The sequence below is a fragment of the Glandiceps talaboti genome, chromosome 14, assembly GCF_964340395.1.
Source record: "Glandiceps talaboti chromosome 14, keGlaTala1.1, whole genome shotgun sequence".
Lineage (NCBI taxonomy): Eukaryota > Metazoa > Hemichordata > Enteropneusta > Spengelidae > Glandiceps > Glandiceps talaboti.
Genome location: NC_135562.1, coordinates 9,818,541 through 9,842,447, shown reverse-complemented (window position 1 = coordinate 9,842,447; position 23,907 = coordinate 9,818,541). Strand labels below are relative to the sequence as shown.

At 36.2% G+C, this 23,907-nt stretch overlaps 1 protein-coding gene across 13 annotated transcripts in view; it reads left to right on the top strand.

The window, feature by feature from the left end:
• LOC144445939 (uncharacterized) overlaps positions 1-23,907 on the top strand; it is a 287,770-nt gene that overhangs the window by 136,856 nt on the left and 127,007 nt on the right. For all 13 annotated transcript variants that reach the window (XM_078135586.1, XM_078135585.1, XM_078135584.1 and 10 more), the window contains 30 exons: positions 221-387; positions 955-1,114; positions 1,510-1,711; positions 2,197-2,438; positions 2,850-3,083; positions 4,251-4,397; positions 5,182-5,607; positions 6,187-6,507; positions 6,892-7,006; positions 7,528-7,745; positions 8,165-8,452; positions 8,988-9,154; positions 9,610-9,769; positions 9,947-10,145; positions 10,796-11,025; positions 11,276-11,509; positions 11,986-12,132; positions 12,845-13,270; positions 13,775-14,095; positions 14,669-14,783; positions 15,774-15,988; positions 16,913-17,397; positions 17,977-18,136; positions 18,815-19,022; positions 19,584-19,828; positions 20,247-20,480; positions 20,847-20,993; positions 21,474-21,899; positions 22,292-22,612; positions 23,005-23,334. In XM_078135586.1, coding sequence (XP_077991712.1) covers positions 221-387; positions 955-1,114; positions 1,510-1,711; positions 2,197-2,438; positions 2,850-3,083; positions 4,251-4,397; positions 5,182-5,607; positions 6,187-6,507; positions 6,892-7,006; positions 7,528-7,745; positions 8,165-8,452; positions 8,988-9,154; positions 9,610-9,769; positions 9,947-10,145; positions 10,796-11,025; positions 11,276-11,509; positions 11,986-12,132; positions 12,845-13,270; positions 13,775-14,095; positions 14,669-14,783; positions 15,774-15,988; positions 16,913-17,397; positions 17,977-18,136; positions 18,815-19,022; positions 19,584-19,828; positions 20,247-20,480; positions 20,847-20,993; positions 21,474-21,899; positions 22,292-22,612; positions 23,005-23,334 — 7,290 coding nt within the window. The remainder of the gene's footprint in view (positions 1-220; positions 388-954; positions 1,115-1,509; positions 1,712-2,196; positions 2,439-2,849; positions 3,084-4,250; positions 4,398-5,181; positions 5,608-6,186; positions 6,508-6,891; positions 7,007-7,527; positions 7,746-8,164; positions 8,453-8,987; positions 9,155-9,609; positions 9,770-9,946; positions 10,146-10,795; positions 11,026-11,275; positions 11,510-11,985; positions 12,133-12,844; positions 13,271-13,774; positions 14,096-14,668; positions 14,784-15,773; positions 15,989-16,912; positions 17,398-17,976; positions 18,137-18,814; positions 19,023-19,583; positions 19,829-20,246; positions 20,481-20,846; positions 20,994-21,473; positions 21,900-22,291; positions 22,613-23,004; positions 23,335-23,907) is intronic.

Genomic DNA, 23,907 nt, shown 5'->3' with positions numbered 1-23,907 from the left:
TAACCATTCGCCCATCATGTCAACACTTACTTTTTGAAACTCACTGGATTTTCCGTCTGTTATGCAACAACTCCAATAAAATAACAGACAGTTTACTCTTTTCCATTTACAAAAAACTGGTTGAATAAGAATATGGGTTTTCATTTCAAGAATATACACTTACTGTATAATAGTTTTATTGTATCAGTCGTAACGTAAAACCTGATTTTGACTTGGGTAGGAGCTGATCTCCGAGACAGAGAAACAACGTCCATTATACAGGACTATCCAGCAACTAGGACAACAACTAACTAAAGATCCCAAAGCAAGTGATACTACCAGAGTTACTGATGTCTTGAACAGTGTCACCAAAAACTGGGAAGATTTGGAAGATGCACTGACCAAGAGGTACCACTTAACTCCTCACTTAAAGCCAAATTATTGTATTTGTTTCAGAAAATATGGACTAAATATACCCTGGTTGTTCTATATTAAAGACAACCTGTGTCTACATCACTGGTTTTTGCAGTGCTCAAAATATTAGTCAAACCACTATTATTTTTCCTGATTTTTCATGAATTATACTTGAGGAGGTATAATTTTATATTATTCCACAATATTTTTCTTCATTCAGCTGGAAAATGCTCGTGACCTAAGGGATTGTCACTACTCTTCTTGCACCTATAGTGACAAAGGCCTCTTAGTTCATTCACATTTTCCTTGGTTGAACAGGGAAAAATATTGCTGGATAATATTTGTCTCATCAATTATAGCTATATTTTGGCTGTATATCTTGCTTCGTGAAGTGGCCACCAAAATCTTGTATTTTTGTGTGGAAACTGTTGACTGTGTGTTTCTATTGTGTATGTGAACCCATGAAAATAAAATACACAGTAAAAATTTCTGACCCCAGAATTGTATATCTGGTTACTGTGTCGTGAGAATAATTAATTATATATAATATTGTGTTTTCAGGGCTCAGCATACACGTGAGTTGCAGAGAGCTCAGATTCAGTTCACTGGTACTGTGAAAGAGGTCACGACCTGGCTAGACAAAATGGAGGACAAGACACACAGACAGGAACCTGTCGGTGATGATGTTGACAAAATCCAGACACAAATTAGTGAACAAAAGGTAAAAAACCTATATTTATAAGAGAGACGTCTTTCTTTTCTATGATTTGGAGTATAAATCATCATACTATACTATATTCCAATCTGAGATAATTTTGCTATGAGAAATACAACACTGGTAATCCAACTTTCGGTTTACTAAGATAGATACAAACTATACTACACTACACTATTAATATACAGAACACATTTTAGTCACTTCATATTTCATGTTTTTCATTCTTGGTAAAGAAGTGAGAATGGGTAGGTTTACAATATGGTGTTCTCAAGCTAAGTACATGTTTGTATAATGTATATTTTTATAAACAAACAAACAAACAAACAAACAAACAAACAAACAAACAAACAAACAAACAAACAAACAAACAAACACACATTTTTTTTTCTGTGCCACAGCCTCTGATGAAGGAAGTGAAAGATTATAAACCTAAAATTGATAAAACTAATGAAAGTGGTGAGAATGTAATCAGAGCTACTAGTACGTGGGATATTTTACATAGAGGTGTACCACATATCAGAAGTACTGATTTAGCTGAACCTGGTAAAGAAGTCAAAGAACCAGAACAGCCTGATGAAATGGTTGCTCCACGTATCGAAGGTAAGGAGATGTTTGAATAAGCATTATGGCCCAGATATGGGTATTGCAAACTGAGGTTGCACGGCGGAAGGGCTTACTTTAGGAGGGCCCGTTAGCCGTACCAGGCAAGAAGTCATTTTCACCAACCTTGTATCACATGACCTATCTAAGTACGAGTTACAAACACAGTTATATATATTTACCAATGATGCCATGCTCTTGTGGAAAACAGAGTTCTTCTGAGCAAATTTGAGAACTTGTATATGTCTATTTTTTGAAAGGTTGCAGATATCAGATTTAGTGAGAGTGGGTTTTGGCGGTTTTCTAAGCAGGCAAAATGCGGCAAAGATGAAATCAGCCTCATTTTTATTTTCTGTTGATTTCCTCATTCAGGGCACATTTTTAAGAGAAGAGTAAATCCAAGTTCTTTAAAACCACAACTTTTTAAGTTTAGTTTCATTCTTTAAACACGTATAATAGTTGAATCAATGTTCAATTTTTTTTAGAAGCCCCAATTGTAAGAAAACAGTTGGATGAAGTGAATGAACGATACGATAGACTTGGAGTAGACGTGAAGGAAAGGGAAGATGACTTGGAAACTGCCCTGGATATGGTCAGGAAAGTGACCAATAGACGAGACTCCTTGGAAGGTATTCTGGATTGGATCCATGACATGGAAGAAAAACTCAAACCAGAAGAACCATCCAGGGAATTGAAACCTGCAGAAGAACAGGTCAATAAGCAGAAGGTAATAACACGATATTGACTTCTTGGCTTCTCAATGTGTTTCTGTTATACCTGTTTTAACAGGTCGATAGTCAAAGGGCGATAATTGGCTTCTCTTTATAGTATGTTTTTTTGTCATACCTATTTTAACAAGTCAATAGTCAAAGGGCAATAATTGGATATTGACTTCTTGGCTTCTCTTTATAGTATGTTTTTTGTCATCCCTATTTTAACAAGTCAATAGTCAAAGGGTGATAATTGGATATTGACTTCTCATCAATATATTTAAGTCATGTAATACAATTCAAAACAAGGTCTTGTTGTTGTGGTTTTTTGTGAAATGAAGTAAATTGGACACATTGATTGGTTAGCTCAAAACCTAAACCTGTATATGTGTATGTCTTAACCTTTGACCTTATCCTTTGACTTACAGGCTCTTAAAGAGGAAATAATTGCTCACAAAGAACCAATGGACGATGAAATCCGAACTACTGAAAAATTCCTACTCGACAACAGGGATAAACTGACTCCAGAACAGAATAAATTCCTGGAGGAGCTGATTGAGGATGTGAAGAAGCAATATAGTCGTCTTAACGTACAGTCTGATGACAAAACCAGACAGCTTCTTATGATTGTAAGTCAGCTTGAGAAAGAGCTGGGAGAAAAGGTGAATGCACTCATGTTATCATCTGCTTCCATGTCTTGTCGCACGCACACACAACATGGCATCAAATAGTGTATACTGCCCTCTATGGACAATTTAGTGTAAACTTTTGTTTTTTGTTAAAAATAATTGATAGATCCATTCCACTTCAAGAATCCACACATTCCAGTTAAGATATTTAGTCGGGTGTAAAGTTAAACTTATAAAAAATAACATGATATAAGAATTATCTATTTTCCCATATCAGAATTTCACTCCCTTCATCTTCAGAATATTTCACCACCACTTAGAACCTTCACTTAGTGTTCATCCCCTTGAAGTATAGAGAAAACACATGCTGCTTTGTTAATATTTTTGATCCCTTGAATCTAACTAATCAGGGTAAATTTCCTAAATACCTGAGTTTTACAACAAACATTTCAAAACTGAGTAAAAAAATCTGATAAGTCCAATAAATTACCTTTCTCTTACTCAAATATTTCCTCCCAAATAATCTTGTTTTACATTTCACAGAGGTTTCTTAACTTTGTTCAAATTCACCTTGACATTGGTTCTTCTGCCATCAGTATTGTCATATTACTATCCTTTACTCCAACCATAGACCCCCTCCACCCACAACTGAAAATACTGAAGTATACTGCCCTCAGTGGTACAAGTAGTACACACTTTTTTCGACATTATTTTGAATATTTCCATGACTCGACATATCAGCGTAAATTATACTGTTCTCAGTTTCATCAGTAATACAAATTTCTTTTGTGGCAGCAATTTGAAACTCTTTGGCATCAACACATAAAAATTACTCTGCCATCTTGTCAATAGTTCAAATCTGTAAATCGAATTGAAATAAAAAGTTATTCAGCCATCATTATAGAAAGCATTGTACGTTTCTGTGTATGAATTCCAGAGAAAAAAACATCACTGGAAATTATACTGCCCTCAACGTTGCAATTCAGATATGATTTCTATTCCAACAAAACCTGGAATCTAAAATCTTTGGTTGAACAGAAATCACTAAAAAGTAACATTTTTGAACCTCGTTGAAGTGTACTTATTTTACAAACATATGCAGCAAGTGTTAGCATCTAAGATAAATGTAAAAGATAATTTAGTTGTGTGTGTGCATTCTATTGTTACTTTATTCTACATCAATTCAACCCCCAAACTTAGGCGGACTTTGAAGAGCAGTACAAGAGACAAACGTACAGTCTGAAGGAATTGTTAGACTGGGTGAGACCTATTGAAGAGAAACTTGGATCACAGCAACCCATCAGTGAAGAACCTGAGCAACTCAGTCAACAATTCAATGAAATCAAGGTAAGAAGCTCACCTCACCACCTCCTTAGGAACGATGATACAATGTCACACAATCTCAGTAAACGAACTTTGTTTGTTATAGGCCAAAAGTGCACAAGTTTTCAAACGTTGGTTAGAAATGTGAAAATGAAGTTTAGAAATCACATCGAAGCCAGGCTCTTCTCTCCCAAAATGAACAAAGTTTGTTTATTGAGCTTGTATGACATCATGCGATTTTCCCCAAGTGATGTAGTCCATGGTACAAACATTAATTTTTGGTTACTGTCTGGGCAAGGAAAGGGAGAAAGGTGTTGTGGTTAATATGCCTGGACAGATTCATTCAATAAAGGGAATGGCCCAGTGAATTTGATTGTATTTGAATGTTATTTTGTTCTATTGCAAATTAAATTCTGGTCTGGCATTCCAGCTGTTCAGACTCAGTTATTTCAGAAACATGTTAAAATTACATAGAGTGTTCAATCACATACTGTTTTAGCTACTACTTAGCTTTTACAAAATTTAGCCTTGAAGTTTTCCCCCATCTTTAGAATCGAGCCTTGATTTGTTTAGTTTCCATGGAAAAAATGCCACTCCAACAAGCAACGTGTATTGCATGGTTGCAATTCTTGAAGAAGTGCAACATTGAAATAAAAAACTTTTATCATCAATTTTCAGTTTATGAATGACAAAGCATACCATATTCAGAGGTACTTGATAACTAAGTGGCCAACTTTTCATTACTTAGAAAATACTATCTGAGTACTGGAAATCAAGCATTGATTGTTTCATTTTTCATTTCTATTAGGTAATCAAAGATGATGTCGTGTCTCATGAACAACCAATCACACGAGATATTAAAGAAGTGAAGGACTTCCTGAAACAAAACGATCGTAAACTGACTGACGACGAGAAAGATAAACTGAAAAAGGACGTCGATGACCTGAAGTCGCGATACGCAACTGTGAAGAAAGAGACTGACAAGAGAGTGGACAATATTCAGAAGGAACTGGAAGACTTGAAGACCTTCTATCAGAAGTACATCACATTTGAAGTCTGGTTGGTCAGTGCTGAGGAAACTCTAACAACAACCCTAGCTGACGTACCAAGTGAACCAAGTGCCTTGAAAGATCATGAAAGATTTGTTAAACGTTTCAGAGAAGACGTGACTAGACATAAAAATGATCTGGTTGAACTGAACAGTGATGGACACAAAATACTTGAAGATGCCAAGGTGAGATGGTGATATTAGCATCACTCTTCTGGCAGACCAATTTTTCACCTCATTTCAAAATTTCAATAGTCCTTGTTAATTGTCCAGATAGCAATTCTTTTAGGATATTACTGCCTGATTGATATTATTGTTAGTGTTCAGTGACTCTGTTTGATAGAACCATGCAGAAACCAATAAGAAACTGCACAAGCTAAAATTTAAGATAGCAACATTTTATCTAAATGAAATGAACTAATGTGCCACCATGCAGACATCAAATGCAGACAGCAAAAACATTGGCACCTACATGTCTGTGTCTACTTGCAGTATGTTTAAATGGTTTATTTCATTTAGATAAAATGTAACAATGTAATTGTGATGTTGCTATCTTAAACTAGAATGTGCAGTTATTGGTTTCTGTGTAGTTGTGTGAAACAGAGCCAGTTAACACTAAAATGAAATTGATGGTATATTGACTCTCATCCAAGAAATGGTATAGATTTATTTTTGGTCACTGTAAATTTTCAAAATAACCAGTGTGTTTTGTTAAAGATACACAGTCCCTATCAAAGCTTACTGGCATTGTTCATCTCTTCACAGACTTACAAGGACCACATCACAGATTTCAGGACGACAACTCTACCCAAACAGTTCAACAGAGAGTACAAAGAAAACCCAGAAGAGAACATCGTCAGAGACAAAATTGCAGACCTGAACAACCGATACAACAAACTGACCGTAGACTTTGAAACCCAGGCAGCCAAGATTGGTGATGTCGTTCAGAAGTACCTGACGTTCAAGGAGCAGACAGGAAGTCTGACACTGTGGTTGGTCAAGACAGAACAGGAAGTAGCCAACATACAGGAAGAACCACTTGGCACTGAGCCAAGTCAAATTCAAAAACAGATCGACAGACTCCAGGTAAATAATAGTCAAGTAAATCAAACCCGCCATTTTACAAAAAAATATGTGAAAAAAAAAGTGAAATCATCCTAAAATTAGATATTTTCAAATCACTCAAATTCAAAAATGAGAATTTGCAAAATATTGATGACATATTGAAAATTATTTTTTTAATAATTTTCAAAAATATCGTAAATTCACCATAATTGTTGACGTTTTTCAAATGATTTTAAACTGAATATAAGTTACAATTGTCAAGAATATTCTGAAATTACAAGAAAATTTGATATATTTTTTCAAATCGTATAAAATGAAAAAGTGAAGATTTTCAAGTATTTTCTAATGCTTTCATTACTTCTTGTGGAAGAGAATTTATTTTAGATTTACCACATTTCATTCTAGGCCTTGAGTGAGGATGCAATCACCCATGGTAAAGATGTTGACAACCTGAAAGAGAGTGGTAGTGATATCACAGACTCACAACCAGACTACAAAACAGAAATCGATAAACTTATCAGTAAGTCATGGAATCGCTACTTCTTTTAATCGAAACATCTCTTTTCAAAAGAAAATGCTTGTAAGAAAATAGAAACAATATTGAATGTCTTTGTTTGATCGAAAAGTTATTAGTTGTGGTTTTTCTAAAGTAAAGTTAGAGATGTTACTTGTGTTAAGAGTACTTAGTTTCAGTTACGTCAGTTTAGCTGATAACATTGTCGAACCGAAGAATCAGAATATAGGTTTTATCTTAGAAATAAAACATAGATACCTTTTTTCAAAATGTGCAATAAATATTGAAAAAAATCAACAAAAAACCCCCCACAAATAGTTGGATTACGAATTGTATATGAATGTAAATATATGTAAATATATGTATATTATGTAAATATATGTATATTATGTAAATTATGTAAATTTATGTATATTTTTCAATCCAGTGGAAATCACTACCAGATATGCCCGTATACAGTATATAATATGTAAATGTATGCAAATGCATTCAAATATATGTAAATTAATTAATCTTTTTCATTCCAGTGGAAACAACTACCAGATATGAGCGTATACAGTATGTGATCACTTCACGATTCACCACACTTCATACAGCACTGTCCGAGTCACAGAGTACACAAGACAGTCTTGATGACTTTGATAAATGGTTGAAAGACACTGAAGATAAAATGGACAAAGTGGAGAAAGACACCCCTGTAGTTATCAAGAGAGAACCACTCATGGACCAACTACAGGTTGTCAAGGTAACGCTGAGTTATCAACAGTATGTTCGATGTGGTGGATGCCATTCAAAAAGAAAACATGCAAAGTTGTTGCATTTTAACACTATAATCTCATTATAAATTTTATTTTTCACTTTTTCAAATTTTTGCCAATAAGTGTTTTCTAAGTCTAGTGCAAATATTTGTATCTATGCCTGTGTTTGTTTTCCTCTCCTGAAATGAAAACAAAACAAAAATAATTCAAATGGTAATTTAAAAATAACATTTCTTAAGCAATAATTCTTTTACCATAGATCCTACATGAGGGTCTATGCTTCTACACAGCTATTGTAGATGAAATAACTTCTAGAAACATTTAAATTTTTCTACCTGAGGAAATTTTTGTCATTCCCACAAAAACAACTGACTGGTCACTTTAATGTTTATGTGTTACATCACAGGTTCTTCAGTCTGACATTGACAATCATAAACCAACTCTGGATGCCATCCGGAAATCTCCAGAATCCCGGAATCTGAAACCTAAACTGGATGATGTGACCGGACGATTCCGTAAGGTTGATGACAGAGCCAAGAGACACGGACTGTACTTACAGGGAAGAATTGACAAACTTGCTGAATTCCAGGATAAGGTAGAAGAGTTGGAAGATTGGTTGCTGCCGACTTTGACAGAGGTTGAATCTCGGGAAACTGGTAGGAAACCACAGGAAGAGCTGGGACAAATACTCAAGGTATATTATTTATATGAATGCGTTTGTTTTTATCTTGTTTTTGTCTTTCATTTTAATAGCAAGTTTAGGTAAATTGTGATGTTTGTTTGTAGGGGTATATAGTGTTGAAACTTTGGGACAAATCACGTCAAGTGAGCAGAAACCAAAAATGAAGGGAATAGAGAAAAGAGTAGAAGTCGAAATAATATTTGCAATGATAAATGTAGCACTTTGATGATGGTTGTAGAATCAGTGATTGATGATAGTGGGGAGAGTGATGGTTGCTATGGTGATGATAGTGATGAGAATGATGGTTGCTATGGTGATGATAGTGATGGTTGCTATGGTGATGATAGTGGTGAGAATGATGGTCACTATGATAATGATAGCAGTGAGAGTGTTGGTTGCTATGATGATGATAGTGGTGAAAGTGATGGTTGCTATGATGATGATGATAGTGGTGAGAGTGGTGTAGTCATCCTTAGGTAAAACTATTGGTTGTCATGGTGATAAATGAATATAGAATGATGATGGTGATATACTTTATATTTTGTAGGATGTGACAAAACAAGTAGACACACATCGTCCACTGTATGACACAGTGAAAAGACTTGGTAATGAACTTACTAAAGATCCCAAGGCCAAGGACACTAGCACTGTCAGTGAAGTGCTTGATAATGTCAACAAGAACTGGCAGGCATTGCTTGATGCCCTCAAACAGAGGTAAGATGTTATAAAGTAACTCATTGGTTAGATGTTACAGAGTACCTTATTGGTTAGATGTTACAAAGTAGCTTATTGGTTAGATGATACATAGGAGCTTATTGGTTAGTTGTTACAGAGAAGTTTATTGATTAGATGGTACAGAGTAGCTTATTGGCTAGATGATACAGAGTAGCTTATTGGTTAGATGTTACAGAGTAGCTTATTGGCTAGATGTTACAGTGTAGTTTATTGGTTAGATGGTTCAGAGTAGCTTATTGGTTCAATGTTACAGAGTAGCTCAGTGCATCACAGACAACATCTTACAAAAACGTAATTGTTAAATCAAATGAAACACATAAAGTTGACATAAATATAATCAAAAGAATGATTAACAGTGCTGAAGACTAAAAATGTACAATTTTATTTGAAATGAAAAGTAAATTTGACTCAATGTTGCTTTTTTCTAATACTAGAAATGAACAACTGGATGAGAGAGGTTTTGCTACTGGTCAGTTCACTGGTCATGTCAAGTATGTGACAGACTGGTTAGACAAGACAGAGAACAAGGTAGTTGAGATGGAACCAGTTGCCGAGGATACCACATTACTACAGCAACAGTTGGCTGTTCACAAGGTAAATGCAAATTCTTGTTTTTGAGATTACTAGCCTTTGGAAATATCATTCGGTATTTTGAACTTTTCACTTTGTTTTCTTTAACCCCAATATGGCAAATCTATTGTGAATTAAGTCTGTTAAGATTTATAAAAATATTTCACAATTTAATTCCTGTTCCCGTTCCTTTTTTCGCAGCCAATCCACAAAGACGTGAAAGACTTCAAACCAAAGGTAGAGAAAGCTCAAGAACTTGGTGCTACCATTGAAGTATTGACTGAGAGTACTGCACCACTGACATCGACTGAACCACATAGACGTAGTACTGCAGTCGAAGAAGACAAGGCTCCAGAAGAACCCAAACCAGAAGGAGAGCAACCAGAGAGTTTCTTCAAAGGTAAGGACAATGTCTCAAGTTTTTTTTGTCCATTCTGCTCTTACATGTTGGCTAGCTGCTCCTAGAAATAGTAAACCTCGTTTAGGCTTGCTAGATCCCCCCACCCCCACCCTCTTCAACTCATGTAGACTTTTAACTCTTATTTTTTAAGCATAATGTAGTGGTGCGACCCCTCTCTTTGAATGCATGTACAACCTTGGATTGCATTTGGGCAATGTAGTTCCCAAGTTGCCAGTTGTCAAATTTTACCAAGGCTTTTGATTCCTATCTTATTTCATGAATTTAGTTTATGAATTATTGTAGCTGTTACCAAGCCAAGTACCCCTCCTCCCCTCTCCGTGGCCATGGCCTCACTCCCCTCCTTATTTCAAAGTTTTAGTAGTAACCAGTGAAGTGCATTGAAAAAGGAAATGTAATTATTATTAGAGGGAACCGAAGATAAATGAATAGTAATTAACTGACCTTGAGAAAATCACCCTGGAACCCTGGAAAATCTGCCATGTATGTTCTTGCCTTTTCCTTGCATTGTATATATGGTTGCCATGCATCAAATACATTAAGTATGATTGGCGTAAATGGGAACAAATCAAAGAATAATCATATAATGAATTTGAATTTGATAGATTTTACACCTAATTTGTTTTCAACAGAACCTTCACCTATTCAGAAACAGTTGTCTGAGATCACAACTCGTTACGAGACGTTGGACAGTACGGTGACAGATCGTCAAGATCAATTAGACACTAACATTGCTGTGGCTGAAAAGATTGACACACTGCAGGCACTCCTAGGATGGGTTACTGACAAAGAACAAACTCTCAAGTCTACTGATGTACCCAAAGATGAGGAGGATGTGGAGAAAGACCTCAAAGACAAAGAGGTAAGAGAAATACACCCCCTCCCCTTCAGTTTTCCAGTCCCCCACTCACTGACACAACTCAACAGAAAAATTGTAAGTGAAAAAAATTTGAATAAAGATATTATTATAATATTACCATATATGGAGAAATTGATCATATGATTTGAATAGCCTGTGCACTCTGATTGGATATTAAATACAAGCAATGCTCAAAATGAATGAACAAACTACACGACAATAGTTATAACTGAGTTTGATCTTCTTTTCACAGGCACTTCTCGATGAGTTGACAGCCAAGCAGCGTGACTTCGACATCGCCATCAGAGAGACAGAAGAGTATCTCCTTAGCAACAGAGATTCACTGTCTCCCCAGCAAATAGAGAAGATTGAGAAAACCAAGGAGAAGTTGGAGAAAGCCAGAGACAATGTCACTGACATGGCAACTGACAGACTCAAACAACTGGAAGCTGAACAACAGAAAAAACATGTGTTTGAACTGCAACAGGTACTGGAATTAATGTGATATGTCACCTGTAGAGGGCGCTTTTATTTAGTCTTGTAAATTGAAGCGAGTATAAACTTCTATATTTTTTTTCAAGAATCAATTTAGATTTTAATCCAGAGATGCCAAAATATGTCAAGAAAAATGTTTTGAACTTTTTAGTATAAAAAGAATTGTTCATGGAAGTGGCTTGTGGCAGCGCCCTCACATGATATACTTTTGAAAAGGGACTTCTTTGCAATAGCGCCCTCATACTGCAGTAGAAGGAAAGTGACCAAGCAACTGTACATTGACTGTACTTATGTAGTACTGTGAATGAGACTGAAAAAACCTCTTGGTTATATGTTTCCGTGATTAATGCAGGTTCATTTTGTTAGAATACTTTGTATTTTTATTTTACCATTTAAAAATATAAGCAGATACCATTCTTACTATAAAGGTAGCCTTTGATGAAAAAAAAAAATCTTTATTATTTTCAGGCCATTGTTGAGAAGAAAATCGAAGAAGACATGACAGTAATTGTAGATCTATTGAAGTGGGTTAAAGTGACGGAAGAGAAACTTGGTTCACAGCAACCGATTAAAGAAGAAACAAATCCAGTTGAAGAACAACTGAAGGAGTTCAAGGTAGGAAGGAGATTGAAATAATAGACTTCAAAATCTAATTTATTATGCAGATAACATAAACACAATTTTTGCAGTGGATGGCTCAAGATTTCATAATTTCCATCACTGACTTTTTTGATGCTTTTGTAATCGGCCATAGCAGACTGCAAACAGAAAATTGAGAATACAGTGCTCTCGCTCAAATTGGGGGTATCATCACATCGTACCGTTTCTTGAGCGATTAGTTCCTTGGTATTCTGTAGAAATGTAAATCAGGGATGTTTTTCATATTGTTCAGACATTGAGGAAAGCAGCAGTGCTCTATGATTAACCGAGTAACCTATACCATGTATACCCCCAAGGTACACACAGACAGGAAGTAGAGTGCCACCAAGGTACACACAGACAGGAAGTAGAGCTCCACCAATGCAAATTTTGGAAAGGCATAGATTCATGACAGTCCTAATGTCAATATGAATCTTCATTTTCAGTGGCAAAGAAGAGAGATTTCAACAAAAAAAAAGAAAGAATATTCACTTTCTGTCTAAGTATGAATGAATGGCCTTATATCTCAACCCTGACTGATTTCCAGAAAGAAGCTTTGACGGAAAACTGCAATTTCATAAAATCTTAGATTACAAAATATATTTGATAAAAAAATGTATTTCAAAATCCTATCAGTGATATTTGATTAAAACTTGACTTTGAACTTGTCATCCTTTTTGCTCTCTAGGTAATCTATGATGACGTGAAGGATCACAAAGAACCTGTGGACAAAATCATAGACGACGTCAAACTCATAGTGACCACGCACACTGATAAACTCACCCCAGAAAACAAGACCAAACTCCAAGACAGCCAATCAGAGCTGAAGAGACGGTACGACAACCTCAACAAGGAAGTCGACAAGAGACAAGAAGAGCTGGAACCAGCAAAGGAAGACTTGGAGAAGTTTGAGGATGATTTGGAGGCGTTTGAAGATTGGTTGCAGAAGGCTGAGAAGACGTTTAACGTGATTCAGGAAGATGTCGGTACAGACCCAGAGTCACTGAATGTACAGGCTACACAAATCAAAATGTTTAGAGATGAAGTGTCTGAACATAAACCTGAACTTGTGACCCTAAATGAAGAAGGTCAAAAGGTCATGGATGAAGTCAAGGTAGGCAATACTCAAAATACTCTAGTTATTGGAAAAACAAAAGATTTTATATTTTGGCCACAAGGAGTGCTGTTCAGAAGATGGGGATCACAGTTATAGTAACTTCAAGCAAATGGTTATTGACCAGGAAAATAGAAAAAAAATTAGAAACCGACACTTTCTCTCATAAAAATGCAAGGATTTAACCAGAAATGTAATTTACTTGCATAATTCTAGCAAAGGGTTGATTTTTAGCTGGCTCACTGTGTAAACTTGAAATTGTTGCAGGCTCGCTGTGAGAAATTAGAATTGTGCAGTTGACAAATTTTAACATCTTGTCTGTAAGCTAGAAATTCTTAATAATTTCCCAGTGAGTCATTATTCAAAATTACACCAATAAGTTACTCCACAGCATCTAACCAATGAGAAACTTTGTTACATCTCGCCTCTGTTTTAGAGTGTCTGATAAGGTTAGAATATTTCATAGCATGATTTTGTGTCTGACATTCTATCGTCTTTGCACAGGACAACAAGAAGACCTTGTCTGACTTCCGTAAATCAACACTTCCCAAAGACTTCAACGATAAATTTGTTGAGGAACCATCATCGGAGATCATCCGAACCAAACTTGTGAATGTGAATGAACGGTACGAGAAACTGAGCGTCCAGTTCACTAAACATCTGGAGAAACTAGTCACCTTAGAGGTCAAACACCAGAAATACCATGATATCCTGTCTGAACTGGTGCCGTGGTTGGAAAAGACGGAAAAAGTAGTGGAAAAACAGACTCTGGAAGAAATCGCTTCACAGCCGGATGAATTGTACAAACAGGCTGATGATGCAAAGGTAAGTGTATGTCACACATCGGCTCGTCAGTCAGTGCAAGGGTACAAACATACATACAAGTTTTCTATCAATCGTATGATTTCTTCAAGGGTTATCTGTTTATAAAATGAACTACAAAATGTTGGTAACAACACATTTACAAAAAGCTGTTTATATTTTCTCATCATGTTTGCTCAAAATGCAACCAAATATGTGTCAATAAGAAATGAATAGGGGTGGAAAACCCTGAGGGAAAAAATGCAATTGCATGGAATTCTAGAATTTAAAATAAGTGGCTTATTTACCCAAATATACATGATTGCAAAACCGTGGTAAAAACAAAAGAGAGAAGGGTAAATGGAGAGTCAAGAAATAGCTTACAGTTAGTCTATCGGTAGCCTGACTCCTGACGTTGTACATTGTGAATGATAACAATAAAAGGGTTCAACCATCGGCTTGAACCTTCAACTGGTTTTGAGCAGGTTCTTTCAAAAAGTTTAAATCAAATTGAATGGAACCATATATATCTACTTTCTTATTTCTCAACACCTACTGGGATACTAAGATTTTCTCAATTTTCACCATTTTCACCAGGTTCTGAATGATGATGTTATCTCCCATGGTAAGGATGTAGAAGAAGCCAAGTACACCGGTGAAGATCTGGCAGAATGCCAACCAGAGATGAAACCAGAAATTGATGGACAACTTGGTAAGATTTTGCTAACAAGTTCAACAATATTGTATATGACTAAAATCTTAGGACTGTCAGAAATTTTGTAGTAGACAAATTAATGTGTGTCCATGTTTTTGAAAAGGCAAGGGTTTTATAGTCTCTATGACAACGTTGAAAAATTTAACATTATTTTGTCTCAACGAAATAACTGATAGCAAATATGCTTATTTCAAACTAATGATGTCTTTCACTGATATACAACTTTTGATTGAATAAGCATATTTGGGAAGACAGATAATAAAAGACAGACTTAGCCTCTGTTTTCCTCTAGTGGAGTTTCTCCTGTAAAGTTCTGGTTTAAAGAATCACTGACTATGTAGTATCAGCAGTTTCCTAAGTCTGTTACTGGGTTTATAGAAATACAACTAGTAACACTGAAGTAAAGCACTTTCTCTATGTGCTGTACTTGTTTAGAGCATCCATATTACGAGTAACACTGAAGTAAAGCACTTTCTCTATGTGTTACACTCGTTTATAGCATTCATATTACAACAAGTAACACTGAAGTAAAGCACTTTCTCTATGTGCTACACTCGTTTATAACATTCATATTACAACCGGTAACACTGAAGTAAAGCACTTTCTCTATGTGTTACACTCGTTTATAGCATTCATATTACAACTAGTAACACTGAAGTAAAACACTTTCTCTATGTGCTACACTCGTTTATAGCATTCATATTACAACCAGTAACACTGAAGTAAAACACTTTCTCTATGTGCTACACTCGTTTATAGCATTCATATTACAACCAGTAACACTGAAGTAAAACACTTTCTCTATGTGCTACACTCGTTTATAGCATTCATATTACATGTATAGCAAAAATATTTGCAAGTTGAATACATTCAGTTCAGATTATAAATATCATAGTTTGATCAACTATTTTTAATGTCAGCCTTTGTAGGTATGTTACGTTATTTCAACCCCCATTATAACAAAGATATTGTTATGTGATGTTACAGGTGATATTGATGAGAAATATGGACAGATCAAAGAAATCTCAACAGAGAGAGTACAAGTCTTACAAGTAGCTGTGACAGAATCCCAGGGTGTTAATGCAGGCCTGGATTCACAGCTGACTTGGCTGGATGTTGCTGAAACTGAAATCACTCAACTGGAATCAGAACCAGTTATTGTCAGGAAGGAGCCATTGATGGAACAACTACAACGTTGTAAGGTGAGTTATACAGTGTTGTGAATTTGGTAAATCGGAGCCTCTGTATGATGAGTGGTACCGTTATCATGTTACTACCCTCAGTGGTTGTACATGAGGGGTACCGTTGTCATGTTACTACCCTCAGTGGTTGTACATGAAGGGTACCATTATCATGTTACTACCGTCAGTGGTTGTACATGAGGGGTACCGTTATCATGTTACTACCCTCAGTGGTTGTGCATGAGGGGTACCGTTATCATGTCACTACCCTCAGTGGCTGTACATGATGAGGGGTACCGTTGTCATGTTACTACCATCAGTGGTTGTACATGAGGGGTACCGTTATCATGTTACTACCCTCAGTGGCTGTACATGAGGGGTACCGTTATCATGTTACTACCCTCAGTGGCTGTACATGATGGGTACCGTTATCATGTTACTACCCTCAGTGGCTGTAACTGGTGCACTGTGTTTTCATAATTTTGTACTTACTTTCAATGTACTTTGATTGTTGTACATGCTGAAGTTGTCTATGTTCAATTTTGCTACCAAAACATCCAGCTGTAGACTTCCAACGTTATGGTCGTGGTTTTGAGAAATCTGAGGAAAAACAAAACAAAACAAAAAACAAAAACAAAACTAAAAACCCAACTTTGCCAGACTATTAATCTCAACAATTGCAATAATTCTCATTACACTGGTGTAGCATACCTGGGAGTACATTTGAAAATGACCCCAAACAAAGCAGTCGTTCCCTGTGGTTTTTTAGCCTTTAACCATGTATCAGTTTGTAAGGTAGTAATCATGTGTTGCAGGTGAAACCAAAACTTCTGTTAAAGGGAATTACATACATAGTATTTTGATTCCGGACTCAAAATTCTACTGGAAGTGTAACAGCATTTTCTACAAAAACTGAAGCATCATATTTATTTTCTTTGTTCACAGGTTAAGGAAAGTGACATTGAAAGTCACAAACCAAGTATCGACTCCGTCAATGCCTCCAGTGCTGAACTTATCCAAAAGAGTGACCCAACCACTGCAAAGACAATTCAAAGCAAACTTGACAATCTCAACGACCGTTACCAGAGAGTTAGCGACCAGGTCAAAGATCGCAAAGATTATCTGGAATCAGAGGTTGACAGACTAGCAGAACTTCTGAAGATGACAGACGATCTGGAAGACTGGTTGATTCCAACCTTAGAGACTCTGAGATCACCTGATGTTGATAGACTCTCTCCTAATGACTTGAACAAGAAGCTGCAAGGTGTAAACCGTGAAACTGAGAACAATCGTCCACTTTACAAGAAAATTAAACAACTTGGTAATGATCTTATCAGAGATCCTCAAGCCACCGATACGTCACTGGTGTCGGAGGTACTGAAGAATGTCGATAAGAATTGGCAAGGCCTTGAAGATGCACTTGAAAGAAGGTGAGAAAAATTGACCCCTTCATCCCCAATACTAGCAAAACATACTATGGAATTTGAAATGAAATTATGATATTCACACTAGTCACAAGTAGAGAACATGATAATTTTCATAAGGGGTAAAACTTGAGACTGAAATGAATTAACCCATAGCCAGTGTGCCCTCTAACCCAATTTGATGCTCCACTGACTCACACAACTTCTAGTGATACACCAAAATTTGTTGTTCCCTATTTCTTATTATGTGATGATTCAAAAGAAATGCCAATTTTTCTCATTTTGACTTGCAACAAAATTTAGCTATCACTAGAGGGCGCACTACCCATAGTGTATCATTCATCTTTGTTTTACAAACATTGGTTAACAAGAAGTTACAAGTTTTGTGCTAAATAATTGTTATCAATTCTCATTTCTAACAATTTCCCCCCAAAATGGAAGGAAAAGTATTGCCAACCCTGTCATGATGCTTCACTTGTAAGGTAGAGAGCGATACACTATATGCTTTGATCTAAAATACAGCAATATTTTACCGTCAGTCATCCGTCAATTCTTTCCTGAGTATGAGATTCTGTCTTATTGTAGGAATAAGAAACTGCAGGACAAGGAGAAGGCTGTCAAGAAGTTCACCAAGACAACCAAGACAACAGAAGATTGGTTAGATACAATGGAAGACAAAGTTAGTCACTTGTCATCACCAGCACATGACAAACCAACACTTGAAAAACAACTTGAAGAGGAGAAGGTAATAGTACCATTGATACATACCCTACCCTACCCCATCCCCACCCCACTCCGACCCCCAAAGTCTGAAATCAGTCACTTGTTGTCACCAGCACATGATTAACCAACACTTGATTGAAGAGAGGAAATAGCACCCTTCATACTCCCCCTTTACCCCACAAATTCCCCCCCCCCCCTCCATAGTCTGAAATCAGTCACTTGTCACCAGTATATGACAAACCAACACTGGAAAAACAGATTGAAGAGGAGAATGTACCCCTTGCCCCATCTCAATGCAAACTCTTGGAAGTACTGATTAGAAGGTTTAGGCAATATCACTTACAATACCACTCTGAGATCAGAACGGCAAAGACAATCAAAAGAGTATGATCAGTCAGAGAATAAGAAAGTCTAAAGAGTGCCACAGATACAGCATAGAGCGATCAAACACTAATCGCGTACAAAAACTCTTGACAAGAAATGTGTGTTGGCATTACTGTCCAATTTGCCAATACTTAATCATTGTCATCATTCTAGTGATGGAATATTCGGTATCAGTTAAGGAGCATGTAAACAGTATCAATTTTCATATTCATAATCAGGAATATGTGATGGACGTTTGAATCATCAGTCATTTATGTCAAAGTAACATAGAGACCAGATCTTGTATCAAAAGTTGTATGTTTTTTGTCACCACCAGCCTGTACAGAGAGAAATTGAGGAGTACAAACCCAAGATTGATGATGTTGCAACTCTTGGTAGTAAACTGGATGCCCTTGATGAACCTGATGAGGCAGTTACCATGGCAGCCCCAGCAAGGAGAAGTTCTCTGATAGCAGAGCCAGAAACTCCAGAGCAGATCTCAAGGAGACCTTCGGAGCCTATGACAACTGGAGAACTCCTCAAAGGTTAGTGAAAAGAAATTTGCATGTTTTGTTTCAATTCTAAGTAAAATTGTATGATTGTTTATGTAGATGTAATTTATCAATGGGTGTTGATATGTGAACAATGCAAAAGTGTTGCTCTCTGATGAAGGTATTTTTCAGTGAAGTGGCAACATCAGTTTGTGTCACCACAATTCACTGACATCATCAGTTTGTGTTGCCACAGTGTGATAGTGACATCATCAGTTTGTGTAACCACAGTATAGTGACATCATCAGTCTTGTGTTGTCTCAGTATAGTGACATCATCAGTTTGTGTTGCCACAGTATAATAACATCAATTTGTGTTGCCAGGATACAGTTGCACCATCATTTTGTGTTGCCATAATGCAATGACATCATCACTTAGTGTTGGCACTCAATGCAATGACATCATCACTTTGTGTCTTCATAATGCAGTGACATCATTGTGTACATTCATAATTTCATAAGACAAGAACTTATTTTAATCAGCAAAACTGCTCAACTTAGTCCAGTTTTGATTGTTAACCAAAAATTCAACTACACTGTGTCTTTTGCTTTACAGGACCAACTCCCAGTCAGAAGAAAGTTACTGACATCACCGATCGATACAAGGCCCTTGAAGTCAAGGTGGACGACATACAGACAGAACTGACTGACAATTTAGAAGTGTATGAAGTCTATGAGAAAGCTACTGCAGAGTTACATGAAGTGCAGTACTGGATTGTAGAAACTGAGAAGAGAGTAACAGTAGAGAGACATGTCACTGGTGACCATGATACACTCAAAGAACAATTGGATGAGGAGAAGGTAAGTGTCGTTTTTATCTTCCTCATAATCTCATTCACTCTTTCTTGGTCTTCCTTTTTGCGATGTGTTTATAAAAACTGGAATCCCCTCCCCTTCCATTGAAAATCTGTCCCATCTTTGATTGTCTCTCTCCACTTTCTGCAGAGCTAGTGAAGTCAAAATTTGTTTTCGTGAAATGAATATGACAACAGAAAACTAACATATTGTTTGAAATATTTGTTATTAGAGTTTGGCAAGTTTTGGATTTTTCAGTAGAGGAAATTTTAGACATTTTCTCTTTTCTGTCGTGGAGTAACTCTTTTATTGTTCAGATATTTTAATTTTCTTTACAACTTGTTAAAGCTTTGGTCCTGTCTAAAATAAAATAACTTTTTTCATAAAAAAGTGTTAATTTATCTAATTTTCTTTTACCCATAAGGCATTGCAAGATGATATCAGAGGTCATCGTACTGAGGTCAGTTCAAGTTTGAGAGATGCTGAACAATTCCTGAATGAAAACAGAGAAAAACTGACACCAGAACAACAAGCTGACGTACAGAGACTTCTCGACAGTGTCAAGACTGGGTACGACAAAGTTACTGGTCTGTCTCAGGACAACTTGAGACGTCTTCAGACAGCAATTGCAGAGGCTGAGAAGTCACTCGCTGAGAAGGTAGGAATGGATTTCTAAGGTTAATTTTAAATCTGTGGCATGTGGCATTTCAAAGAACGATTTTGTAAAAAAAAATGAAAATGATCAAAAAAAATTAATTAACAAAGGATTTGTATATCTGATGCATAGCATCCATTTTGTGGTCATGTGATCATAAACCAAACATCCAAATATGGGAATTATGCAAATTTTTAAACTTGTATATGTAAATTTGTAAACCATTCTTTCATATGCAAATTTGTAAACAGCACTTTTCCTATAAATATGCAAATGTGTAAAACCACACTTTGAACAGTGATAAACCTTATAATATATTTCAAGTGTAGTTCCTAGACCAGAGACGGTAAAGTTTCATTCTCATTGCAGGCCGAAGTTGAGAAGAAATGTAAAGAGAAAACAACAGAAATTGAAGATCTGTTAGAGTGGGTGAAAGTCACAGAACTGAAGGTTGGAAAGCAACAACCTATGTCTGAAGAACAACAACCTTTGACCTCTCAGAAAGATGAAAATAAGGTAACTTGACTTTCATAAATCCCTGATTATTTTACCCTATTGGTAATATTTCTTGCTTAAAGTGTCATGGAAGTTTTGTAGGTAAAGAGTAAACAGGACAAATCATGTTCTAAAACACATTTGTACAGCACTTTGCACGGTGTATTTATTTTTGAAAAGTGCTACAACCCATGAAAAAACACCAGTGCATTTGTTTATATCTGTGGAACTTATAATGTAATAGTAACAGTTATACTCGATTGTTATACCATGTAGCACCAGTGAACAGAGTTACCGGAGCCTGGTTCCTGTGTTGTTTATACTTTGATAAGTTACTTACAACTAATTACATTGTATGTCTTTGCATAAAACTTGTCTCATTCCTGCTTACCACAAACAAGCAAATGAACCAGTGTTTTTTGCTGGATGGATAAAAAGTGTGTGTAGTATTGAAATTTGATTCAAAATCTTTTAATTTACTCTTGATATTGTATTCTATAGGCCACTCGTGATGACATTGTTGCTCACCAGAAACCCGTCAATGATGCCATCCAATCAGCTCAGTTCTTACTGGATACCCAGGGAGACAAGTTGGATGATATTGACAAAGACGAACTTCGGGATGTTCAAACTGAGTTGAAGACACGCTATGATGTCCTCCTCGTTCAGTCAGACACACGTGTCAAGAAGTTGACCGATGCCGTGAAGGAACTACCGAAATTCGACAAAGACCACACAACTTTTGCGAAATGGTTAGACACTGCTGAGAAGACACTGGCTACCATCACTAAAGAAGTTGGCAAGGAGCCAAAAGCACTGAAAGCACAAGTTGATAAGGTCAAGAAATTCACTAAAGATGTTGACAAACATGGCGACGACCTCACAAAGGTCAACGATGAAGGTCAACAATTTAGAGAACGTGAAAAGGTGAGTGCTAAATTTTGACATTTTTGATGTTTTGTCAATTAGGACACAGTGTATGAGCAATGCAAACCAAATTGTGCTGTTATATAACAACCTGAGGTCCATGTTGAATTAGGTAAAGAAAAACAGTTATTTTACTGATCTATAAAAAAAGTTTGTCCTGCACAAAAGAGTGATCATATCTTATTCTTAATCCAAAATGGCTGAAGTTAGAGAGACACTAGAGGGCGCTATATTCTCAATTGTTCAACATTCTTGTTTTTGCCAATTACCATAGAGAGCGCTATACTCTGATTTGTTCAACATTTTTGTTTTGACTGAAAAATTACCACGGGAAAGAGAAATTCTTGTAACATAAAACATTTGATAATATTGTTTTCTCTCTACATCAACAGGAGTACAGGAAAGATCTATGTGATTTCCGTAACACAACGCTACCAAAACAAGTCAGCAAAGACTTCACAGAGGAACCTGAGCCTACCATCATTAGAGATAAACTTACAGATGACAATGATCGCTACAACAAACTCAAAGCTGATGTCAAACAGGAGACAGACAAACTGGAAGTTCTACTGGTCAAACATGAAACCTTCAAGATGGCTGTGGATGAGGTGTTGCCATGGTTACAGAAGAAGGAGAAAGAAGTCACCACGGAAGCTAAAAAGCCAGTGGCAGCTAAACCACAAGCAGTACAGAAACAGATCACATCATTGAAGGTATTTCTTTTTCCTTTCTTTTTTGAATAAATTCAGATATTTTCTACCAACCAATAATGATAACATCTGATTGTATTGATTTTGATAATTATGAGGATTTTTATTACAAGTAACCATGACAACTACCTTTGGGCATTTATTCCCTGCTTTTTAATGATAACTTCTGTGTGTAGTGAATTTGCATATTAGGAAGAACATTTTTGACTCGTACCAAAACAGTGAATTTTAAACTTATGCAAAGTAACTGACAACAATTAGTAAAAGTGCACAGATTTTGCTGAAGTTCTGTCCTTTCAAATATTCTATGCTTCATGAAAGGAAAGAGTCAAAATAAATTGAAAAAAAAAAATGAAAGAAAAATCTTTAAATTTTGAATTTTACTTATGTTATAGGCCGTGAGTGATGATGTCATATCCCATACTCCTCTGATTGAGAAGGTGAAACTTACAGGACAAGATTTGGTAGAAAGTCAACCAGCAACTAAACCACAGGTTGACAAGACAGTTGCCAATGTGACCGACAAGTTTACCAAACTAGAAAGTACAGTGACTGACAGAAGTAATACCCTGCAGTCTGCACTGACCAAATCACAAGGTGTAGAGAAGGGATTACAGAGCTTGTTAGACTGGACTGATGACTTCCAGAAGAGAGTTGATAAATTGATGACACAGCCAGTAGTGGTAGAGAAGGAACCATTGACTGAACTGCTTAAACAACAGAAGGTAAGAGAACGTTGCTAGAATGCTAAAAATTTGAAGTTGAAATTTTGGTAAATAGTTGACACTTTTGAAGGTTGTTGAGGGTATTTTACACAATTTTTGATGATGATATTTAGGGATTGATGGTGGACTCATAGGCAGACAACCAAATTTAACAGAGTGAGAGAATGAGGGCAAAAAGAAGGGAACTGTGTGGAGGGGGGGGGGGGGTTAGAGATGGTAAATCAGTGTTAGAGGAGAAAATTACCACCTAAAGTTCACATCATATACTAAGTGAACTGTGCTGTATACACAAAGTTGCCAGTATGTGAACAATTGTCCATCTACACACCCTAACTAATGTTCCCACTAGACTGTTATAAAATCTGTAAAATACAGACAAACAAAAATAACTAAAATGAGAAGTCTAAGAAGAACATGTGTGTCCAAATATCAATGTACCAGATCTATATGTAGTAAAGATACATGAAGAAAAAAATGCAGAGATAGAAAGGGTTGAAGCTATGAAGAAAATATTCCAATAATGTAATGAACAATATTGTAATATAATTGTAGAATATACTTGATGTAACAGAA